The following is a 23980-nucleotide window of genomic DNA, read 5'->3' as shown; positions in this document are numbered from 1 at the left end:
TTTACAGATGAGGAAACTGAATTGTAGAAAGGTTAAAGTGATTTGCACAAGGTCCCAAAGCTAGGAAAACAGAATCATTGAGCTAAAAGGGTCTTTCTAGATCTCCACCGTTCCTCATTTTACAGCCTTGACCTGGGAAGTTAAACTCAGTGAAATGAAGTGATCTGCTCAAGGTAACGCAGCTGGAGTAGGGATTCCAAGGCCGATGCTCTTTCTACTAGGCCATACTGTCTCTGAATGTAAACAAGACACCATAGGTAATCTAGTCTAACTTTCTACCCACCTAGAGTCAGCTAGGTGGTACAATCAAGAGAGCACTAGAATCAGATCAGAAAGACCCGAGTTCAAATCCAGTCTCAGCCATTTCCTAGCTATATGACCCTGTGTGACACTTAACCTCTGTCGGCCTCAGCTTCCTCCTCTGTAAAATGGTTTTAATAACATCACCTACCCCTCCTAGAGTTGTAGTAAAGACAAAATGAGATAAGATCTGTGCAGTGCTCTGTAAACCTTAGAATGTTACATAAACGCTTTTATTGTCATTGTTTCTCCAGGCAAGAATCTTCTCTGCAATCCCCAACAGAGGTATCCAGCCAAAGCATTAACACTTCCGGCAAAAGGGGCCTCACTACCTCCTAAGTCAATTACTTGAAGGTTGGACAGCTTCGATTGCTGAGCAGTTATTTCTTGAACTGGGTCCAAATCTACCTCATGAACCTTCTACCTTCTAGTCCCTAATTAGTGATAATAATATCAACAAAAACCGACATTTACATACCACTTACTTTGTGTCAGGAACCGTGCTGAGAGCTTTACAATTATTATCTACTTTGATCCTTACAACAACCCTGGGCGGCAGGTGCTATTATTTCCCCCATTTTACAGATGAGGAAACTGAGCAAGCAAAGGTTAAGTGACTTATGCCTAGAGTCACATAGCCAGTAAGGGTCTGAGGCTGGATTTGAACTCAGGTCTTCCTGACTCCAGAATGGAACCCAGAGTTCTTCCTACTGCGCCATCTAGTTGGCCTAACTCCTTTGTGGTCTTCGTAAGCTGCTGTAGTGAAAGAAACTACCAGAAGGTGACTTCACACTTAGCTAGATGGCTCTTCAGACAGCAGACATACGTGCTATCCATTGCTGGGCCCATGCTTGGAGCCCTGGCAGCTTGGCAGGACTTGCCAGATCCCAGGTCTGCCTCTCTGCTTTGATGAAGCATCAGAGGGGAACTTGATTTCATTATTCAAACCTAATTATTATTTGATCTTTCAAATGCTAAAAGCCAAGGATCAGCTCATTTAGAAGGGAATCTAATTCTTCAGTATTTCTGAGCTTGCTCATTCCTTTTGGTCTCAATCACCTTTGGCCAAGGAGGGCACTAAGAAACCACAATGAGAGAAAGGGATTTCTCCATGGTTATGTGTCACAACAGGAATGGAGCTGAGAGAGGAAGTACTAGCTTGGGGAGCCTTGAGAGAAAGCCTACTGAAGTGAATTGTGGGCATCATTCTATTCATAGGATTATGTCACCCACCATGATAGTCTTGTGAACAGTTTTCAGGCTAGTTGAATTAGAATGCTAGTTGGAACCTAGTAGAGGATAAATAAAAAGCCTCTCATCCGTATATATCCCTGTTGGACCCCTTTCTTTCCTCTATTCAAAGGCCCTTTTACCCCACTGTCCTCCACTTAGCTCTGAGAATTATTAGTGGCTATGCTGTATACACTCTACTCCCTGACACATCAGTCATGCCATCTACTGTCAATCATTTAAAGAGTTCCTGGAAAACACTGATTTCATGAAGGCCCACTCTGGTAATGGAGCCCCATAAGTCTTCTCTCTTTTTGAAAAATCCACTTATCTAGACTACAGTCAAACCTCAGCTTCCTGGAACCCTTAGGAAATAAGGCAGTTGGAATGACCAAGTTTTCTGGGGAGCTAGGGGTCAGCTTGCAATGCACTCAAGACCTATTTTATTTTGAAAGATACTACCTTTCTTTTTCTTTTCTTTTTTTTTTAAAATGACACTACCTTCTCAAGCAGAACACATAGGTCATAATTTTACTCTTTTTCTGTCAACTCAGGATTATAATTATGAATACCAATTATTGCACTAGTTTACAAAATAGCAGTGCCCTCAGGGGATTTTGAGATGTGTCAGGCTATTTTCTCTAGTACTCAGGGGCCACAAGACTACTGGGTTTTAAAATAATAATTCAATACTTTAAATAAAGTTTAATGGTCTAAAAAATACTTTTTCTTTCTTAAAAAAAAAAACCCTAGCAGATAGTGCTTTAAATCTTGGACTATATTAGTTACTACTTTTGAAATAAGAAAAGCTGCTCCATTTTCTACTATTCTTTAAGTTATACAAAATGCTTTCCTCAATCAACCTGTTGAGATTGGTAGGGATTTTAGCCCATTTTACAGCTGAGGAAAAAGATACTAAAAGCAGATAGTGACATGCCACACCAAGTAAGTGACAGAAGCAGGCCCTGAACCCAGTCCCTCTGACTCCAAGTCCAGTGGTCTTTTCCTCACACAATGCTGTTTCTTTAGCTCTAACGTCAGCTTTTAGAATGCATTTTCTGTCTCTTCCCTCACCATCAAACTTTTAATAGTGATGTCTTTCTGCTGTTAACGTATCTCTTTCTAGCATGTAAATCACAGGATCTACAGTTCAAAGTTAGAGATCATCTAGGCCAAGTTCTTCATTTTATAGGTCAAGAAAATGAGGCCTAGAATAGCTTATCCAAGGTTACACAGGAATAAGTCACAAACATCTAAGATGTGAATTTAAGTTCTCTCATTCTAGGTTCAGTGTTTTTTCATTTCTTTTTTTTATTTAGTATTTTATTTTTCCCCGGTTACCAGTGTTTTCTCTACTATGCCAAGTTGTAGCCTCAGCCCACACTCTGAATTTTCTACTCCTAATTTGTTGTGGACTTAGAAACCAGATATCCACACATATTTGGATTTCACATATAATAATAGCTAACAGTATGAGTAGGAACTGAGAGGCTCATCACTACATAAAAAAGTTTTTAACCACCTTAACTACTTTCACTATTTAGAGACCTTTTAAAAAAAATGTTCTACCTCAGCCATAGACAGCCTGGCGCAGCAGAGTCTTTCCTGTATTTGGAGTCAAGTGACCTGGGTTCAAGTCCCAGCTATTCCACTCCCTTAGCTGTGTGACCTTGGACAAGTCACTTAACTGCTCAAGAGCCTTAGTTTCCTTTTCTGTAAAACAAGGAAAATAGTATGTGCCAGACTTATCTCACAAGACTTATAAAGAAAGCATTTCATAAAGCTTAATGTGCTAGAGAAATAATTATCTTATCATCAAATTATTACAATATAGGGATGGTTATCATAAGTTGAATTCAAAACGGGTGGGGTATTACTGGATATACCTTCCCATCTATGCATTGCTTCAATATTTTGTGGAACTGTTTGTCCGTATCAGGGTTGTTCAGTTCACACTAGCTCAAGAGAACTTGCCCAGTGCTCTGTGCGTGTAAGGATTCTCTAGGAATAAGAGGCAGGGGAGGAAAAATGGCTTACGTTATAGGATCGGGGATGCCTCTGCTTCCACTGCACCAAGAGCAGCTGTGCCACCACCAGGGTGGCGATGAGGATGAGGACCATCTCTGCATGCATGGCTTCGTGGCCACGATGCTTGGCGTGCATCCGAGCGTGCTCGATCCTGAAAGTCAAACAAATGTGTTAGACAGGCAGTGGGGGAATTAGAAGCATCCCACCCCTGCCACTACAGATTTAGAATTATAGTACATCATAATTGGAAGTGCTCCCAGAACACAGAATGTAGAATGTTGGAACTGGAAAGAACCTGAAACAAGCATATTTTAACTAAGAGAAAACCTGTTAATGAAGAGACAATATTCCTGGCACTGGTGATCTAAAGCAAAGGGAAGCCTAGTTGCTGGATGGCTTAGAATAAAGTCCCTTATTGTCCAACCTCCAAACTGTAACTTCTATCTAGACAATCGTTCCATTCACCTTTTTGCCTGTCCAATCTATGTTGTTGTCTTTGTTCAGTTGCTTCAGTTGTATCTGTCCCACTCTTTGTAGCCCCATTTGCAGTTTTCTTGGCAAAGATACTGGCTTGCCATTTCCTTCTCCAGCTCATTTTACAGATGAGGAAGCTGAGGCAAACGGGGTTAAATGACTTGCCCAGGGTCACACAGCCAGTAAGTGTCTAGGGCAGGCCTGCACAACCTGCAGCGGTTTTCCTCTATATTTTTCGTGGGCCGCTCAAAATCCTTTGGTGTGCTGCAAGTGGTCTACGGGCTGCTTACGGACCACAGGACACAGGTTGTGAAGGCCTGGTCTAAGGCTAGATTTTAAACTCAAGAAGATGAGTCTCCCTGACTCCAGGCCCAGCACTCTATCCACTTTGCCACCTAACTTCCTTGCTGAATCTATACCCCAACTCAAATGATACCTCATCTTCTTTTTTGAAACTTCTCTGACCTCTCAATTAGATAAGGATCCTTTAGTCCCGAGACACACCTCAATCTCACAAAGTATTGTGTTCTCCTCCAACTCATTATATTATAGTTTTCTGGATGTATGTCATATACTTCTGACTAGACTTCAAGTTCAAAGTAGGAGGGGAACTGTGTTTTACCTGAATTCTGAATCTCTCAGGTTATATTTTCTAGGCCAAGGTCCTTGTCTCACTCACCTTTGCTTCGCTTTTCTCAAATTCTATATTCAGTTCACATTCCTCCTCTCCAGCTGAAATCCTCGTCCCTAGGATTCTAATATAACCACTGATGTTCCCTCAAACATTTTAGCTTCACCAACTTCTTCATTCCACTATAACCACCCAAAGTGACAGCTCATATCCTTGATCTTACTATTACTTAGAAATATCTCCATGTCCAGAACTCCGAATTCTTCTCTAAATATAAATTCCTATCCTATCTCTCCCTCTGCCTCACTCTTCTTAAATTTATTCTTTGTCTTCACCACAATCTCTATACCTTTCATTTCTTCCTGTTCTCCCAGTCCACTATTCCAGTCTATTTCTCATTCAATCTTGATTCTATGGTTGGGCAATTAAACTATACATTATCTTCTAACATTGAACCATTTACCCCTTGTCTTATTGCCTGACACACTTCAAAATTGGGTTACCCCACCACCTATTTTCACTGTTACTCTAGTGCTGCTAAATGTTGTTAAGGGAAAAGGCTTATCACTGTGTTAACTCGGTTCATTAAATATTTGTTATCTAATCTCAATTGGGCTTGCATGGCTACATGTGACCTGCTGTCACACTTGCCACAGCAGCTATTCAAACCTTCTCTAAATCAGGACTTCTTAATTTTTTTTCACTCAGGATCCCTTTTCAGGTTTCAGCAGTGTTAGTTGGAATCACATGGCTTGAGATCATGTGCAGTGCAAAGTGCACAGGCTTTGTGTTCAGAACCAAGGCTGCAGTGAAGTTGCCTAACGGAACAGGGGCAAGCACTGTCAGGAACACCTCAGATTCATTATGCATTTGATTTTAGGTTTTTTTTTTTTGGCAGGGCAACTGGGGTTAAGTGACTTGCCCAAGGTCACACAGCTAGTAAATGTGTTGAGTATCTGAGGCCACATTTGAACTCAGGTCCTCCTGACTCCAGGGCCAGTGCTCTACTCACTGCACCACCTAGCTGCCCCCATATGCATTTGATTTTGAACTAATTTTTGGTCACTAGCTTTCAGAAACCTTTTACTATTGCCAAGTTTTTCACAACCCCATATGGGGTCTTGACCCACAGTTTAAGAAGCACTACCACCCATATCATTACTTTCCCCTCTGTCTCAACAGAACTTGCCTCTTTATGGAAAAAATGTTAGCCATTTATCATTAACTTCCTCTTCCTCTCCTGATAGAATTTCTTTTACATCACCCTCCCATTCTCTCTCTGTTTCAATCTTTGACAAGAAATTGTTATTGCCAAGACCAATACTTGTAATTTTTAATACTTATCTCCCAAGTTTCCTCTGAGAGTTTGCCCCTTTGGTGATTTCCTTTCTTTTTCACATCTTCAAGTATTTGTTAAGTGACTGTTATTTAGGTTCTGGGGACAAAGACAAAAAAGCTAAACTGTCCCCTGCTTCTGTTTTACTGAAGAAGATAACACACATGTGTAGATACAAAGTAAACATAAGGTAGGAGCACTAATTATCTGCTAGTGGGAAGGAAGTGGATCAAGAAAGGCTTCATGTAGGAAGTCACACTTAGACTGAAGAGGTTCTAAGAGTACGAGGTGAGTAGGGAGCAGCATGTGCAAAGGTAGCAATGACATGTGGGGTAAAATAAGCAGGCCAGTTTGCCTGAAACAGAGGGGAATAAGTTCCAATAAGTCTGAAAAGGCAATCTGAAGCCAAATGCAAAGGGCTTTAACAAACCAAACATAGATGAGTTTTATTTTATCCTAGAGGCAACAGGGAGTCACAGGAGATTCCTGAACAGGGCAGTGGCAGTCAGATGTGTGCTTTAAGAGTAGCCCTTCAGAAGCTGTATGAAAGATGGACTGGAGGAGAGACTGGGAGGAAGATTCATTAGGAGGCTATTTCAATAGTTTAGGAGAAAGGTGATGAGGGTTTGAACAACAGTGGTAGAGAGGAGATGGATATGAGAAATGTAGAGGGATACTGATAAGACTTGGTAATTGACTGGCAAGAGGGGTGTAAGAATGAAGAGTCAAGAATGACTACAAGGTTATAAAATTGGGTACCTGGAAGGAAGGTGGGAACTTCAACAGAAAGAGTAAAGTTAAGAAGAGGGATAGCTATCAGAGGAGATATCAGCTCCAAAAAAAACAAAACAAAACCCAATACTATTTCTCCCCAACCCATCTTTTATCCAAACTTTCTATTTCTCTTCTGAGGGCAATATCATCCTACTAATCAATCAGGTTGTAACCTGAGAGTTATGATCTCAGAGTTATCATTAACATTTTTTAAAAATAAATTTTTATTGCCATCTTTTGTTTTTATAACTCCTACATTTCCCAATATTGTCTCCCCCTTCCAGAGGGCCAGTACTACCTACAAAGAATAAAAAAAGAGGAAAAAACCCCTAAGTGAACAAAAATAACCAATGCACTGAAAAATGTTCTACACCCACAGTTCCACACCTTTGCAAAGAAGGGGTGTAGGGGAAAGGCATCTCCTCATAACTCTTCTACGAGGCCAAGCCTGGTCATGATAATTTCGTAGCACTCAATTTTAACTGTTTTACTATTGTCATTCTGTCCATTTACTTCACTGCACTCACTGTATATATTATTGTCCTCTTCGAGGATAAAAACAGTTTCTTATAAAATATGGTATCTTACCTAGGGCCTAGAATAGTCTTTTGTATATAGAAAGGGCATAATAAATATTTGTCGTATATTATAAATCCTGTGATTCCTTGTCACCCTCCTCTGAATGCACTCCAGGTTTTTATGATATTAATTGCTAATAACCCATATTTACATAGCATTTTCTCATAATAGCCAACGTATACTCCTCTACATGCACAAGTAATCCCATTCTGTCTTATCTTCTCCAACACATTATTCCTCTATCATCTCCACACCCTCACTTATCTTCAGTCTCTCCTAGATAGTACCTGCTTCCAATGCCCATAAACATACCCATGTCTCCTCCATCCTCAAAAAAAAAAAGCCTCATTTGATCTACACATTTCTGCTACTTAGCAGGCCTGTATCTCTTCTTCCTTTTATGGTTAAACTACCAGAGAAAACCACCTACAATAAGTGCCTCCACTTCCTTTCCTCTCGTTCTCTTCTTAAGTCTACGCAGTCTGGCTTCACCAAAGTTACCAATGACCTACTGACAAATCTAATCCTTCTATCCTTCTTAACCTCTCCATAAACTTTGACAGGGGCTGCAGAAGAGAACAGTAATTTCTAATAAGTGTGAAAATGTAGCCAGAAGCCAGATTGTGAAGGGCTTTAAATACCAAACAAAGGAGTTTGCATTTTATCTTAGAGGATGTCTCCCAAGACTACGCCAAGGACATCCTCAGCACTCCCAAGGCTGTCCTGGTCCCCTTCTGTTCTCTCTTTATAATATTTCATTTAGTGACCTCATCAGCTCTCATTGATTCAAATATCTCTAAGCAGATGATATCCTGGTCTATTTGTCCAACGCTAACTTCTCCCTTGACAATACCTGCCAATCAGACATCTAGAAATGGATGTCCTACATAAATCTTAAACTCAGCAATCTAAAACTGAACTTACCATCTTTTCACCCAAACCCTCCCCTCTTCTATTATTGTTGATGTTACCACAATCCTTCCAGTCACCCAGGCTCAAAATTGAAGTGTTTCTCATACCCACAGCCAATCTGCTGCCGTATCTTTTCAATGCTACCTTCAAAGCATCTCTCCTACAAGCCTCCTTTCTCTAACTCTGGCACTACCTTAGCGAAGGCCCTCATCACCTCATGCCTGGGCTATTACAATGATCTATTGGTTGGTCTTCTTACTTCAAATGTCCTCCCACTCCAGACCATCCTCCACTTAGCTGTCAAATTGAATTTCCTAAAAGGTCTAACCATGTGTCAAACACACACACAGACACACACACACACTTCAATAGATTCCAGTGGCTCCTAATCACCTCCAAAGTCAAATATAAAATCTTCAGTTTGGCTTTTAAAGTCCTTTATAATCTGGCCCTTTCCTACTTTTCCAGTCTTACCACACTTTCTTCTGCTCTATGTACTCTGTACCTCTTTGCTGTTTTTTGAAAGTGACAGTCTGTTTCTCAACCTTTACACTTTCAACAACTGTCCCCAGTTCCTGGAATTCTCCCTCGTCATTTCTGGGAGTCTCTTGCCTTCGCTGTCTTCCTTCAAGTCTCAACTCTTCTCAGTCCTCCTTAATCCTAGTGCCTTTTGGGGCGGAGCTAAGATGGTGGCTGGAAAGCAGGGACTTGCATGAGCTCCCACCCAGATCCCTCCAAAAACCTATAAAAAATGACTCTGAACAAATTCTATAACTGCAGAACCCACGAAAAAGCAGAGGGAAGCACGGCTTCAGCCCAGAACAGCCTGGATGGTCATGGGTAAGGTCTATTGCACGGACCTGGGCGCAGAGCTGAGCAGAGCCCAATGTGGGCCATGCGGACCAACCAGACAGGGAGCCGGGTGGAACAGGCCCTAGAGCCCTGAATCAGTGAGCTGTGGCAGTTATCAGACTTCTCAACCCACAAACACCAAAGACAACAGAGAAGGTTAGTGAAAAAAGCTGCTGGAACAGAGTGAAAGGAGTTCATGGTTCAGCCACCACCCCAGGGGCAGCGGAGGTGGTGCAGCTACAGAACTACAGATGCAGTTGCTTCTGGCCCCAGGCCCACCTGGTGGGAGGAATTAAGTGGCGGATCAGTGCGGGAGTGCAGAGCCAGCTTAAATCTGAATCTGGTCTGGGTTGGCCGGTTCTTGGGAGAGGAGTAGCGCTGGTGTGGCAGAGCTTGCTGTGTAGCTCTGGAAACAGCAGCACAGTCCCTCAAACTTGGAACAAAGTACTCTATACTCTACAAGCAGTCATACCCTGACAAAAAACTCAAGGGTTCAAGTAAGTTGGCTGGGAACATGGCCAGGTAGTGAAAACAGACTCAGATTCAGACTCAGACTTTGGAATCTCTTTGGTGACAAAGAAGACCAAAACATACAGTCAGAAAAAGTCAACAAAGTCAAAGAGTCTACATCAAAAGCCTCCAAGAAAAATATAAAGTGGTCTCAGGCCATAGAAGAGCTCAAAAAGGAGTTGGAAAAGCAAGTTAGAGAAGTAGAGGAAAAATTGGGAAGAGAAATGAGAGTGATGCGAGAAAATAATGAAAAACAAGTCAATGACCAGCTAAAGGAGACCCTAAAAAATACTGAAGAAAACAACACCTTAAAAACTAGACTAACTTAAATGACAAAAGAGCTCCAAAAAGCCAATGAGAAGAAGAATGTCTTGAAAGGCAGAATTACCCAAATGGAAAAGGAGGTCCAAAAGACCACTGAAGAAAATACTACCTTAAAAATTAGAATGGAGCAAGTGGAAGCTAGTGACTTTATGAGAAATGGCTATTAGTCTTATATATATTCATCAGTTGTTTATATATCTTGAATAACAAATTCTCATCAGAAAAACTTGATGTAATTCTCCCTCCCCCCAATTCAATCACTTCTGTTATCCTAGGTACATTAATTTTGGCTGTGCAGAAGCTTTTTAGTTTCGTGAAATCAAAGTTATTGAGTTCATTTTTTTGTAATTGCCTCTATTTCTTGTTTGGTTCAGAATACCTCTCCTACCCATATCTGTGAGAGGTACATGATCTACTTGTCTAACTTTTAAAAATAATATGAACTTTAATATTAAGGTCGTGTATCCACTGAGACCATATCATGGAATATGATGTAAGGTGTTGGTCTAAATCTAACTTCTGCCAGTCTGCTTTCCAGTTTTCCCAGTTTTTAATCAAATAAGGTGTTTTTTCTTAGATAATTTTATTTTGTACTTAATCAAATACAGTTATTGAGTTCCATTGTTTCTGATTCTCCCTTGTTCAGTATGTTCCACTGGCCTATTTTGTAACCACTACCAGACGGTTTTGAGGACTGCTGCTTTATAATACAGTCTGAAATTTAGAAGTACTATTCTTCCCTTCATCTCTATTTCTTTTCATCATTTCCTTTAATATTCTAGACCTTTTGTTTTTCTGAATGAATTTTGTTATTATTTTGTCAAGTTCAATATAGTATCTCCTTAGTGATTTGATTGGTATAGAATCAAAAGTATAAATATGGTTATTATTCTCATTTTTATTATTTTGGCACAGTCTAGGTACAAACACTGAATATTCATCCACCTATTTAATTTGTTCTGTGGGAATTGAGAGAAAACCTTGTTGCATTGTTTGAACCTAGACCTGCATACCTGGGAAGCTGGATCACCTCTTAGAGACCCTTGATTAAGGTTATGCGGACCAGAAATCTGGTCAGATCCAAAGACTGATGCAAAGAGTTCTCTCAGAATTATAATCTCAAGCAACCCATATGTCCTATCTGAAAACTGGCCCCATGAGTTATAGTTTCCATGTTCCTTTGGTTGTTTACAGACACTTGGGTGAGTGGGACACCTCTTTTTATGATTTCAGGGAAATGCACCTGTTTGTGCTCGCGCTCTCTCTCTCTCTCCCCCCTCCCCCTGCCCCAACTTGGAAAGTCCCGAATATTTCCTCTAATTAGAAATCAGATTACCTAATGTTGTATCCTGGTTGCTTCCTTTTAATTAACTGGCCTTATTTGATTGTTTTTAATGTATAAAAATCTGTCTCTTCCTATATTTGGGGTCCATCGCCAAAGTTGAGGAAGGCTACTGATCCTTATTTGTTAGCCAATTGGCATGCATTGCTTAATAAATCAAAATGCTTAGAAGCTTGAACTTTTGTTTCCTCAGTCATTTTAACTTTCACTCCCCACACTTCTTTATTTCTGCAAGGAGCACTTTGTAACTGAATCTATACAAGTCTTTTGGGTGCTTTGATAAGTTGATCCCCAGATATTGTTACTACATTGTAGTTATTTGGAATGGAATTTCCCTTCCTACTTTTGCTTCTTAGGTTTTGTTATTATACTGAAATACTGTTGATTTTTGCGGATTTATTTTGTAGCCTACAACTTTGCCAAAGCAATTGTCTCAGTATCTTTGCTGATTCCCTAGGATTTTCTAAGTATATCATACTGTCAGCAAATAAGGACAGTTCCAGTGATTCTCCAATTGCATCATGCTCCCTCCCAGTGTGTCAATATCTCTCTTAAGGCAGAACTCAATACAATTCTCCCAGATGTATTGTAAGTATTAAAGAGGAGTACAGAATTATTAACGCCGGTGACCTGGACACTATCCTATTACTACAGCATTAATTTCTTTTAGAAGTTGTATCACACCAATGGCTCATTCTGAGCTCCTCAGGTTGTTCTTCGAATCATGCCTCCCCAACTCTACACTTGTGTATTTGAACTATTTAATCTAAATGCAGGACTTTATTCCTATTTAATTCCATTCAGTTTATTTCATCATATCTGTCCAGCCCATTCTTAATCATTATTTCATCATTCAACATAGGAGCCGTAACTTTTAGCTCTGTATCACCCACAAATTATCTAATTTGAGCTTCACAGAAATCTTGTCAAAAAGGAAGAATATGTGTTAGTTCCATTTTATAGAAGCGGAAACTAAGACTCAGAGAACTTAGATGACCTGTCCAAATGTAATATGTTTTTTGAATAGCACCCTATCTCCATGTAAGTTCAGGCTGTTCCCCATACCTTGAATGCACTGTTTTCCTATCTCTGCCCTTTAGAATCCTTCTCTTATCTCCCCTCTGAAGTCTTTTGTAAGTTCCCAGATAAAAGTATTCTCTCTCTCCTCAAATTTTCCTACAACATTTTAACTGCAACTCTTTGCCTGACTGCATTCTACTTTGTATTGTATTTATCTGAATATCCCTTCAGTTTTTCAAACTCCCAGAGAATGTCCAATCCTAATCTTAGCTAACAAAAAGTCCCTTCTATAACATTTCCCAACAAGTGGTTGATCAGCCTTCACCTAAATACTTTGAGGGGCAAGCCACTATCTACAGAGGCAGCTCATACTGCCTTTTTATTCCTTACTTCAATTCTCAATCTGCCTCTCTGCAACTTGATTCTTTCAATAAACATTTATTAATCACCTACTGTGTGCAACGCACAGTGCCAGTCACTGGAGAGACAAATGCCAAAAGGAAAATACTCTCTAGCCTTAAGATGATTACATTCTAGTGAGAAGGAAACAAGGGTGTACCTAAATCAAATCAATTTAAAAATATATGAAGTAATTTTGAAGGCATGTAATGGGAGAAGGACACTAACAACTGAATGAATCAGGAACAATTTTGTATAAGAGGTAGCACTTTAACTAAGCCATAAATATTAGAAATTCTAAGAGGTGGAAGTGAAAAGGAAGTATGTATTTCTTGTTGTAGACTCTCAGGTCAAGCAACACAAGCTGAATTGCTCTTCTGTATGACAACCATTAAAATATTTGAAGTCAGCTATTGTGTCCTATCTTATCCTTCCCTTTATCCTCTCCCTATGTATTCTCTTCTCCAGGTTAAATGTCCCCTATACACATTTCCAGTTCCTGTCTCACAGCATGATATTGAGACTCTCCACCAACTTAGCTTCCCTACTTTAGATGCTCCCCAGCTAAACAAAGCCTTTCTTAAAATGGTGCCCAGAGTTTAACACAATGTGTTAGGACAAGTTGTGGCCTAAGCAGGGCAAAGTGCAATGGACTATAATAATACTTCCAACATGCTGGAAACCATGATTCTTTTCAAGAAGACAAAGGTCAACGTAGTAGACTATCACCTCCCAGAGGACAAGGACTGTCATTTTTTATCTCTGCATCTAATGTAATGCCCTGCATATAAAGGCATTTAATACTTGCTCACTAGTGAGACAACTCTGATTGTTAACCTATTTAACCTGAATCTGCTCCCAAACTCAAAGTTTCTGACTCCCAGGGTTATTGCTAGGATAGGATGTTAGCAAAGTTTGTTAAGAGGATTAACATGCTCTTTTTCCATCTCCCCTATCCTTCATTGCAAAGGTGACGAACCTTGGGTGTGGAACACTGTATTAAATAACATCGAACTTTTTTGACATGTTAGTCTAGCAGAATTTTTTTTTCTTCCTCTTTTTAAATTCTTTATTATAAGGAATGGCTCTTTGGGAACTAGGAGGAGGGACACAGTAGGCAATGTAAATGATGTAAAAACAAAAGATATAAAAATTTATTTTAAAAAGCAATAACAAGCCAAAATCTACTATTCTTCAGGTGCTGGAAAGAACCCACTACAGACTAAATGACCCAAGTATTGGGCAGAAACCTAAACTTTTTAGTATTCTTGAGGTCTTTAGAGACAGGAATGACTTCTAGCTTTGGCTTGCTGCTTGTCTAGCTTCATATAGAATGTTAGGCATCAGAGGACCCTTAAGAACAGGGGTTTATAAAGTGATTTTAGAAATATTTTGTTAACTTTTTGATTTAATTGGTTTCTTTTGTAATCCTATGTATTTTTTGCATTTAAAAAACATGATTTTCAGGAGTCCATAGCCTTCAGCAAACTGCCAAAGGGACCCAAGACACATAAAAGGTGAAGAACTCATTTTATAAGTGAGAAAACTAAGATCCTGAAAGACGAAGAACTTGCCCAAGGTGCAGAACCTTAACCCTCAACTCCAAATCTAGGGCTCTTCCCACTGTGCCACACTACACAATGAAGTCAATGGACAATCAGTTCACTTTGTTCAGCTCCATGCAGGTCCATCAGTTGCTAGGCCCTCATCTGGAAGAGTCCCAGCAACAGCACTTACCTCCATCGTTCCTCAGGGGACAGGTCTGAAAGATCAACCTGGAGAGAAATACCACCAGAAAATCAGTTACTACGACTGTGATAAGACAAACCCTTCTAAACACTTTACTGACATGGCCATGAGCATCTTCAACAATGGCCACCAAGGTCCCTAGAGAAGAACAAGAGGGGTAGCTAGGTGGTGCAGTGAGTAGAGCACCAGCCCTGGAGTCAGGAGGACCTGAGTTCAAATCCTACCTCAGACACTTACTAGCTGTGTGACCCTGGGCAAGTCACTTAACCCCAACTGTCCTGCCTTCCCCCCTCAAAAAAAAAAAAGAGAAGCACAAGGCTAGTTGCCACTAAGGAACCTTCCCTGATTACTCTATCTCATACTGCTCTCTCTCCTCTACCTCCTATAGCACACTATCACTCACTTTGGTCCTTAATTATATAATGAGACAACTATTTAACTCTCAGAGAGATACCATGATGAAGTAGCATAAGCACTGAGTCACAAGTGGTGGAGTTCAAATCTTACCCCTGCCACTTACTAAACATAGGTACCTGGTTAAATCCCTCACCCTTTCTGGGCTTCAGTTTTCTTATCTGTAAAATGAGAGGGTGGAATTACAAGGTCCCTTCCAGCTCTTAATCTATGATCCCATGAATATTTGTACCACCATTCATTTTGGTCCTTAATTACTGACCTTCTTATATTATCCCCTTCACTAAGGCCCACTCCCAATGCCTCTACCACAACACAGAGGTGAAGGCCCAGTGGAATAAGTTCTGGCAAGTACTACCAAGCAGGAAAGGATTCCAATGTGACTTTGGAAATGGTTTGTGTGCCTGTTATGCAAATACTAGACCAGTTAAACTAGAAAAGGGTTGCCACCAGGAGACTAGTTACTAGATGATGATTTTTTTTTAACCCTAGAAACTCCTGAAGTCCTTTGACTAAGGCCTAGAGTAGGTATGCAACCTGGTGGAAGGAGGACCAACATCAGTGAAATCACAGATTCTTTAAGTGCTGAAGAACTGAATACGGAGTCAGGCCACCTGGGTTCAAGTTCTGACTCTTCTAATGCAATGTTAATAATGACCATAACAAAAACTGACATATGTGTATATGTATATACATTACATGCATATGTATAATTTTACAGTTAGCAAAGCAGTTTATATGAATTATCTCATTTGATACTTTAAATAATTCTGTAAGATAGTCAGGGCAGGTACTGTCCCTATTTCGCAGATGAGAAAATGGAAGCTCAGATAAAGTGACTTATTTTCACATCTCTACTACAATTCAGCTGGGAATTCATGTCAGCTGGGAGGTGAATCCAAGTATACACAATCCAAAACCAGAGCTTTTTTCACTACACCAGAGATGCTGCTATGGTGAGTAAATAAAATGATGAAATATAAAGTACTTTGTAAACTGGTATGACCTATTATCATTATCATGGGCACAAGTCAGAAAGTGGAAAAACTGTTGGTCTCCTACACATATGCTTTCACTGCTTTTGAGAAAGGCAAGATAGAAGGCAAAAGACTGTAAAAGCTGATCCTGTGATTTGGGATAATAAACCTCAAATATGGTTAGCACTTGGAAACACAAATTGATAGTCTTTTAGGCACTTATTAATTGCCTATGTTCCAGGTACCACACTAAGCACTGGGGATACAAAAAAAGGCCCTACTCTCAAAGAGCTCAGTCTAAGACATGCAAACAACTATGTAAAAACAAGATACATACGGGAAAATTTGGAACTCATCAACAGAGGGAAGATACTAGCAGTAAAGGGGATCATGAAAGGCTTCTAGTAAAACACAGGATTTTAGCTGGGACTTCTGGGTGAGTCAGTGAAAATATAAGAGCTGGAAGATGGAGTGTTATATTCAAGTAACAGCAAGGTATCACAGAATATATAGAGGGAAGTAAGGTGTAATAAGACCGGAAAGGGTGGGGAGAAGTGGGGAGCACTGTTATGAAGGACTCTGAATTTCAGAGAAAGGATTTTATCTTTGATTCTGGAAGTGACACAAAGCCACAAGAATTTATTGAATTGGTGGGGTGGGGAAAGGTGGGTGACATGGTTAGATATGCACTTTAAATAGATCAATTTGACGACTAAATGGAAGATGTGCTGGAACAGGGAGAAACTTGATGGATGCATCAGAAGGCTACTGCAATAGTACTTCTCGACCAGCAAGTTGGGTTATTTAAATGATATCCAAATATTCCTCTGGGTAAAGTGGCCACTCATTCAGTGTAAGAACAAGGAAATCCACAAAACACACTTAGAGCTAACCTGTAGGGGAGTCTAGAAAGTCACGTTCATTCACATGGAGCCAAACACATGGTAGTGTAAGATACCCAGTCCAGAGCCCAGAAAGCCAGCAAGTAATACTGTTAAGGCCATGTATTCTGCTGCAAGGAGATATTGAGATCCAGGATTTTCATCCTGTAAAATCCTTGTCTGTAACCTTTAGTAAGCTGTCCAAAGTATATTTACCCAAAGTATTAGAGGCCTTCCTTGGTTCTTTTAACATTTCATGTGTACCATCAGAATACTCTGCTTATCTCCTTGCTCTTGTTACATGACCAGTTGTCTTTTTCCACAATGACCAAACATAGGTATCATAAAATACATAAGATCAAGAGCTGGAAGGAACATTAGAGGTCATCTAGTTTAATCTCTTCATTTTATAGATAAGGAAATTGAGGTCCAGAGAGGTTATACAACAACTTTCCCAAAGTCATAGTGGTAAAATGTGGCAGAGCAAAGACTGGAATTCAGGCCCTGCGTTGGGCTGTGTTTCCTAATATCTTTCCTGCCACTTTTTTGCTTGCAAGTGACCTTAAGAAGCATGTGAGCAACATTACCAATACCATTACTAGCTCCCTGCCTTTTCTGTAATGCTTTAAAATTAACAAGGCTTTTCCCCTCAAAACACTGTAAGGCAGGTTATGACTCACAAAAGACTGAGTCTAAAAGATTAGAGAGTGCAATTTCAGGTATAAGGGATAGTCTGTGTAAAACCACAGAAATGAAAAAAGGAATGTTTTATATCAGAAAGGTAAAGAGTAGTTTTGCTAGAATGTAGAATATGTGAAAGGGAATAATGTGGAATAAATCTGGAAATGTAGGGTGCAGATAGACTGTGGAGGGCTTTTAAAAGCAAACAAAAACCACCACACAATCTTGTCATTGTACTTCCTTGAACTCTTCACACTCAAAGACTTTCCACTCACTCAAAGAAAGAGGCCTGCTCTTACTTACTCACCTGCTTGAGTTTTCACTCAGCAGGCTCACTCCCTGTTCTATAACAATCATATTCTTCCCTTCTTTAAAGATCATGGGCAAGTTCACCTGGACCAAGGCCAGTGGAAAAAGCACTCACTGGTTCTGGAGTCAGAACCTGGGCTCAAATCTTGCCTCTGACATTACTTGTATAACCTTGGTCAAGTCACTTAAGCTCCTCACACATCAGCTTTTTCCTCTAAAATTCAAGAGTTGGACTAGATGGCCCTGGTCCAGCTTAGGACCTAGACAATTGTGATGATATTCCCTTGTATAACCCCCATTCAATTCAGATGACTGTTACGCACTACACTCCAGTCAGTCTGCAGTGATATAACATTATTTTTTTTGAGGGGGGGGAAGGCAGGGCAATTGGGGTTAAGTGACTTGCCCAAGGTCACACAGCTAGTACATGTGTCAAGTGTCTGAGCCCGGATTTGAACTCAGGTCCTCCTGGCTCCAAGGCCGGTGCTCTACTCACTGCGTCATCTAGCTGCCCCAGTGATATAACATTAATAAACAACATATCTACAACATTTTAAGGGCAAAGATTCCCTGACAACAATTCTATAAGATAAGTAGTTTAAGCATTACCACTTCCATTTTTTCCTCCAGATTAATGATTTACTAGTACCTTCTCCCCCAACTGCTTCATATTTAATTACCCTGTATTTATGTGTATTAATCTTTTAATATTTATTTTGCATAGACTTAGATGTGCTTGCTGTCTGTCCTGACAGAATGTAAGCTTCTTTAGGATAGAGACTGTTTCATTTTTTGTATCTGCAAGCCTAATATCCAGTCACAAATAGGCACTGGTTGACTGATTCAAGCAGTCAAAGCACATCTACAACTGTTCTCTAAGTTGCAGACTTAGAGCAAGGTGCAAGGGTTTCCCAACCTTTTTGGGTCCCCTTACCCTCAGGCTTTCAATAAATCTTCTAGTAAACCCTATTGAATATAAAAGGATACAAATTCCAGAGTTTGCCATGTCTATACATGTAAGAAACAAAATGCTTTTAATGCCCTGTATTTTGTTGCAAAAAGACACAGGCCTTCAGCGTATCTGTATGACTTTACTGCATGGGGTCATGGTCCTTGAGACAATATTGGATTAGATCATAATAGCTCATAACTTTATAGTTCCATAGCTGCTGTTCCAAACTTCCTCTCATCAAGCCTTCTATGTCACCCTCAACTCTCAGCTACTCAGCTGAGTTTACCTCTTCACCAAAAAAAAAAAAAAAAAAAAAAAAATTTCTCCCAGAGCCCCTCCTTTCTCCCTCCTGCTCATCTCATATCATTTCAATATATTCCTCCACTATTTCTTCCTTCTAGTGAAGGAAGCCTCAGATGAAGAGATGGCCCTTCTTGCCAAGGTAAACCTTTCTACATGTGTCCTTGATCCCTTCTCCTCCTGACTTCTCCAACAAACTGGCCTCATTAAATGGGAACTCTCTTACCTTTAATGTCTCCCTAACCACTGGCTCCTTCTGTGCTGCCTACAATCATTCCACATTCTCAAAAAAAAAAAAAAAAACAAACCCAAAAAACAACAACCCTCACTTGACTCATCCACCCCTGCTAGCTACTGTCCAATTATCTCCTCTCCCTTTCTCAGTTAAACTGGAGAAAACCATCTACAATCAGTGAGCGTCTCTACTTCCTTTCTTCTCACTGTCTTCAAAATTCCTCTGCAATCTGGCTTCTGACTTCATCATTTACCTGAAGTTGCCCTCTTCAAAGTTACCGATGATCTCAATGCCCAAAACAATGGTTTTTTCTCAATCCTCATTGTCCTTGGTTTCTCTGCATCATTTCACACCATTATCACCTGTTTCTGTCTCCTCAGTCAGTCAATAAACATTTATTAAACATATACTACATGCCAGGCACTATTCTAAGTGCTGGGGATACAAAGAAAGAGAAAAGACAGTCCCTGCTCTCAAGGAGCTCACAGTCTAATGTGTGTGTATGTATACATATATATATATATATACACGTATATGTATAAACATAGAAATTATTAAGAGGGATAAGGTAAGGCTTTTAGTAGAAGGTGGGATTTTAGTTGAGAATTGAAGGAAGCCAGGGAAATCAGAAGATGAGGAGAGAGATTTCCAGGCATGGGGGAATGACAGTGAAAATGCACAAAGTTGGGAGATGAGAGTGTGTTGTTCAAGGAACAGCAAGGGGGCTCATGTTACTTGATTTGAGTAGGTAAGGGGTAGGGAGAAGAGGGAGGTGTGTCTGCAAGAAGTCTGAAGGGGGTAGGGGAGGGAGGTTATAAGGGGCTTTGAATGACAAATAGAGGATTTTACATTTTATCCTAGAGGTGATAAGGAGCCACTAGAATTTACTGGAAAGGGGAATGACATGATTAGACCTGCACTTTAGGAATATCACTCTGGCAGCTGAGTGGAAAATGGAATGTAATGGGGAAAGACTTGAGGCAGGAGACCAACCAGAAGGCCAATGTAATAGTGCAGGTGTGATATAATGAAGGCAGATGGTGGTGGCAATGTCAGGGGAGAGAAAGGGACATATAGAGAGATATTACAAAGGTAAAATTCACAAGCCTTGGTAACAGACTGGATATGGGGAAGGTAAGAGAGTGTGGTGTACAGGATGACAATTAGGTTGAAAACCTGGGTGACTAGGGGGATAGTTGGTACTCTCAACAGTAATAGGGAAGTTAGGAAGAGGGGAAGGTTTAGGGTAAAAGATAATGAACTCAGTTTGAGACATGTTGAGGTCAAGATGCCTATAAGACATCAAGTTCTAAGCAGCTGGAGATGGAATTGAAGTCAGCAGAGAGAATAGGGCTGGCTAAGAAGGTTTGAGAATCATCAGCACAGAGATCATAGTTCAATCCATGGGAGCTGATTAGATTGCCAAGTGAAATAGTATAGATAGAAAAGAGAGGAGACAAGGACAGGGCCTTATGGGGCACCCTTGGTTGGTGGTTGTGACTTCGATGAAGATCCAGCAAAGGATACTGAGAAGGAGCAGTCAAATAGGTAGAAGAAAATCAAGAGGAAAGTAGTGTCACAAAAACCTAGAGAGAGGAACATATTAAAGAGAGGGTGATCGACTGTCAAAAGCTACAGAGAAGTCAAGATGGATAAATATTGAGAAAAGGCTATCAGGTTTGGCAATCAAGAGAGTGTTAGCAACTGGAGAGAACAGTTTCTGTTGAATGAGGTCAGAAACCAGACTGCGGAGAGTTATGAGAGTTAGAGGAAAGAAAGTAGGAGCACCTATTGTTGACGGCTTCAAGGAGTTTAATCTCAAAAGGGAGAAGAGATATGGGATAACAGCTAGCAGGGATGGATGGATCAAGTGAGGTTTAGTGGTGCTTTTTTGAGGATGTGGAAGACATTGGCATGTTTGTAGGCAGTAGGAAAGCAGCAGGTAGACAGAGAGAGATTGAAGATAAACGAGGAATGACAAGGGCAAAATCTGCAAGAGAAGACTGAATGGAGTGGGATCACTTGTGTATGGTAAGAAAGACCACCTCATTATATGAGACAAAGATGAAGAAGGAGATAATGGCAGCAAGCATCCAGGTCGTATAAGATTAGGAAAAGGGCAAATGACCTCAATTTTTTTCTGTAAAAATATGAGACAAGGTTCTTAGTGAGAGTGTAGGGGCAGAGATGAAAAAGTCTGGAAGAGCCATTCTGGGGAGTGGGATAATAAGTTAATTAGGGAGGTGTAAAAGGATTACCTTGAAGCAGTGATGCCCAGTTAAGGTTATATAACATAAATTTGTAGTGGATTCAGTCACCTTTCAAAGTTCTCATGACTCTGTTCTCTTTTTTGTCTCCTGTCTGTCCAACTGCTCTTTCTTAGTCTCCTCTGCTGGTTCTTCATACATCACACCTTCTAACCATGGATGTTCTGCCTCTTTCTCTTTTCTCTCTATACTGTCTCACTTGGTGATCTCATCAGCTCCCATGGATTCAATTATTATTGCTACAAAGAGAATCCCCAGTGCTATACATCCAGCCCTAGCCTCTCTCCTGAGCTAGTCATACGACTCCAATTGCCTCTTAAGACTTCTCAAACTGAATGTCTCAAAATCAACATGTTCAAAACAAATATCTCTCTTCCCTTCAAGCCCTCCCAGCTTCTTAACTTCCCATCCTTCCAGCCACACAGGTTTACAATGTCAGTGTCAAACATGACTCTTTACTCCAACTTACCCATATAGCCAATCAGTTCCCAAATCATGTAATTTCTTAGATGGCGCAGTGGATAGAGCACCAGGACTGGAGTCAGGAAGACATCTTCCTGAGTTCAAATATGGCCTCAGACACTTACTAGCTGTATGACCCTGGGCAAGTCACTTAACTCTATTTCTTCAGTTTCCTCATCTGTAAAATAAGCTGGAGAAGGACACGGCAAATTACTCCAGTTTCTTTGTCAAGAAAACCCTAAATGGTGTCATGACAGTTGGACACATCTGAAACAACTGAACAACAAAATTGTTTCTGCCTTTACAACATCTTCATTGAAGTTCCCTTCTCTCCACTCATCAAGCCACAAGTCCAGTTCAGGCTCTTATTACCTCCTTCCTGGACTACTGCAATAACAGCTCCCTGGCTCAACTCTCTCCTCATTGTAATCTATCCTCTCATTTAGCTGCTAAGGAGATTTTTCTAAAGGTCTGACCCTTTCATTCCCTTCTTAATGAGTTCCAGTGGTTCCTTAATACCTCTAGGATCAAATATAAACACCTTTGGCATTTAATGCTCTTCCTAATTTTGCCTTATCCCACTTTTCCTGCCTTATTACCACATTACACCCTTCCATATACGCTAAAGACCAGCCAATCTGGCCTTCTTGTGTTCCTTATACATAATACTCCATCTCCTTTCTCCATACCTTGAAATGTACTCCCTCCTCTTAGTTTTCTTCAAGACTCAACTCAAGCACTATCTTCTGCGTGAGGTCTTTTTGTTCCAATAAATAAAAGTGGCACCAAACCCAGAGACGCAGCATGGTGCCTTAGAGTCAGGAGAACTGGAGTTCAAGTCCAGGACCCATCACCTTCTAGCTCAATCCTTGGGCAAGTCACCTTCCTGAGACTTTATTTCCTTATCTTTGTGTGAGGTAGTGAGAAGATAAAATGTGAAGATTTTGCAGGGAAAAAAAATATATATATACATATGTATATATGTATATATATCTATCTATTCATATCTATACTTAGAAATGTTTAAAAATCAAGAAATAGGGAAGTAGAAAAATTCTGAGGCCATGAGAGCCTGACTGCTCAGCCTCTGCGAAAGTTTTTTTTTGTTTTTACCCTGAAATTTTCTGTTCTTTCTTCTGGTTCTGGTTTAAAGATTTGCTAAGTAAGAATAGGGTCACTGTGACCTGCTTTCCTTTACTGTAAAGTACTGTAGAAGAATGCAGAGGGTCTCCCCCTCCCCTTATCTTATTCTCCTTCTTTAGATTCATAGATGTCACCTCACTTGTAATCATTAACTAAGGGAGTGGGAACTGGAATTTCTTTGTCTTGATTTCCCGGTTCCCTGTCTAGTTTTTTGTGCTCAGAGTGTAAACCCGCCTCCTAGCCAATGGTGAGAAGGGTCAGAGGTGGATGGGAATTCTCTTGCATTAGGTATAATATTGGTGCTTTGTTCCTTGTGCTTGCGCCTCCCTTGCTAGATCTGTTCTGCCAGAGGAAGCCCTATTCTCGTGAGAACTGAATAAAATTTTATTTCTGTTCCCGCCCTGAGATGGCTCCTTATTAAAAATTATTTTTTTTAATTGGTGAGGGCCTTTCATCCCACACATCTTTAAATTAGAGATGATAATAATTGCATGCCTCCATCTTTCTTACTTTAGCTTCCTCATATATAAAATGGAATGACAATAATACTGGCATTCTTCCAGTAAAGTCTTTCTCTGATGCCTTATAGTGTAGAAGTGACCCTGGGTCCTGAAAAGCTATGCCAGTGAAACATGAACTCTGGAAAGACCACCAAGCTGAAAAGATGCCTTGCATATCCAAGAACAAAATAAACATCATTGAGCACCAGTCTAGTTAAGTATAGAATAGGCTCAACACCAAGAGCAAAGCCATCAAGTGATGCATTTTTCTTTTGGTCACATCAATTTCCACTGATGGAGGAGTTGCAATCTATACTGAAGAAGGAAGCAACTATACTGTTGAAATGACAGGTTCTTGAAATAACAGTTGTACTACCTACCTCAGAGGGTACTTGAGGA

At 40.3% G+C, this 23980-nt stretch overlaps 1 protein-coding gene across 1 annotated transcript in view; it reads right to left on the bottom strand.

Annotated features, from left to right (window-relative positions):
* The window catches only part of RNF121 (ring finger protein 121), a 95816-nt gene that overhangs the window by 48783 nt on the left and 23053 nt on the right, over nucleotides 1-23980 (bottom strand). The window contains exons 2-3 of the mRNA XM_036747366.1: nucleotides 14449-14486; nucleotides 3568-3709 (exon numbers count right to left, since the gene is read on the bottom strand). Coding sequence (XP_036603261.1) covers nucleotides 3568-3709; nucleotides 14449-14486 — 180 coding nt within the window. The remainder of the gene's footprint in view (nucleotides 1-3567; nucleotides 3710-14448; nucleotides 14487-23980) is intronic.

The sequence above is a fragment of the Trichosurus vulpecula genome, chromosome 2, assembly GCF_011100635.1.
Source record: "Trichosurus vulpecula isolate mTriVul1 chromosome 2, mTriVul1.pri, whole genome shotgun sequence".
Taxonomy (NCBI): domain Eukaryota; kingdom Metazoa; phylum Chordata; class Mammalia; order Diprotodontia; family Phalangeridae; genus Trichosurus; species Trichosurus vulpecula.
The sequence above is the reverse complement of the archived record's forward strand: the minus strand, read 5'-3'. Positions and strand labels throughout refer to the sequence as shown.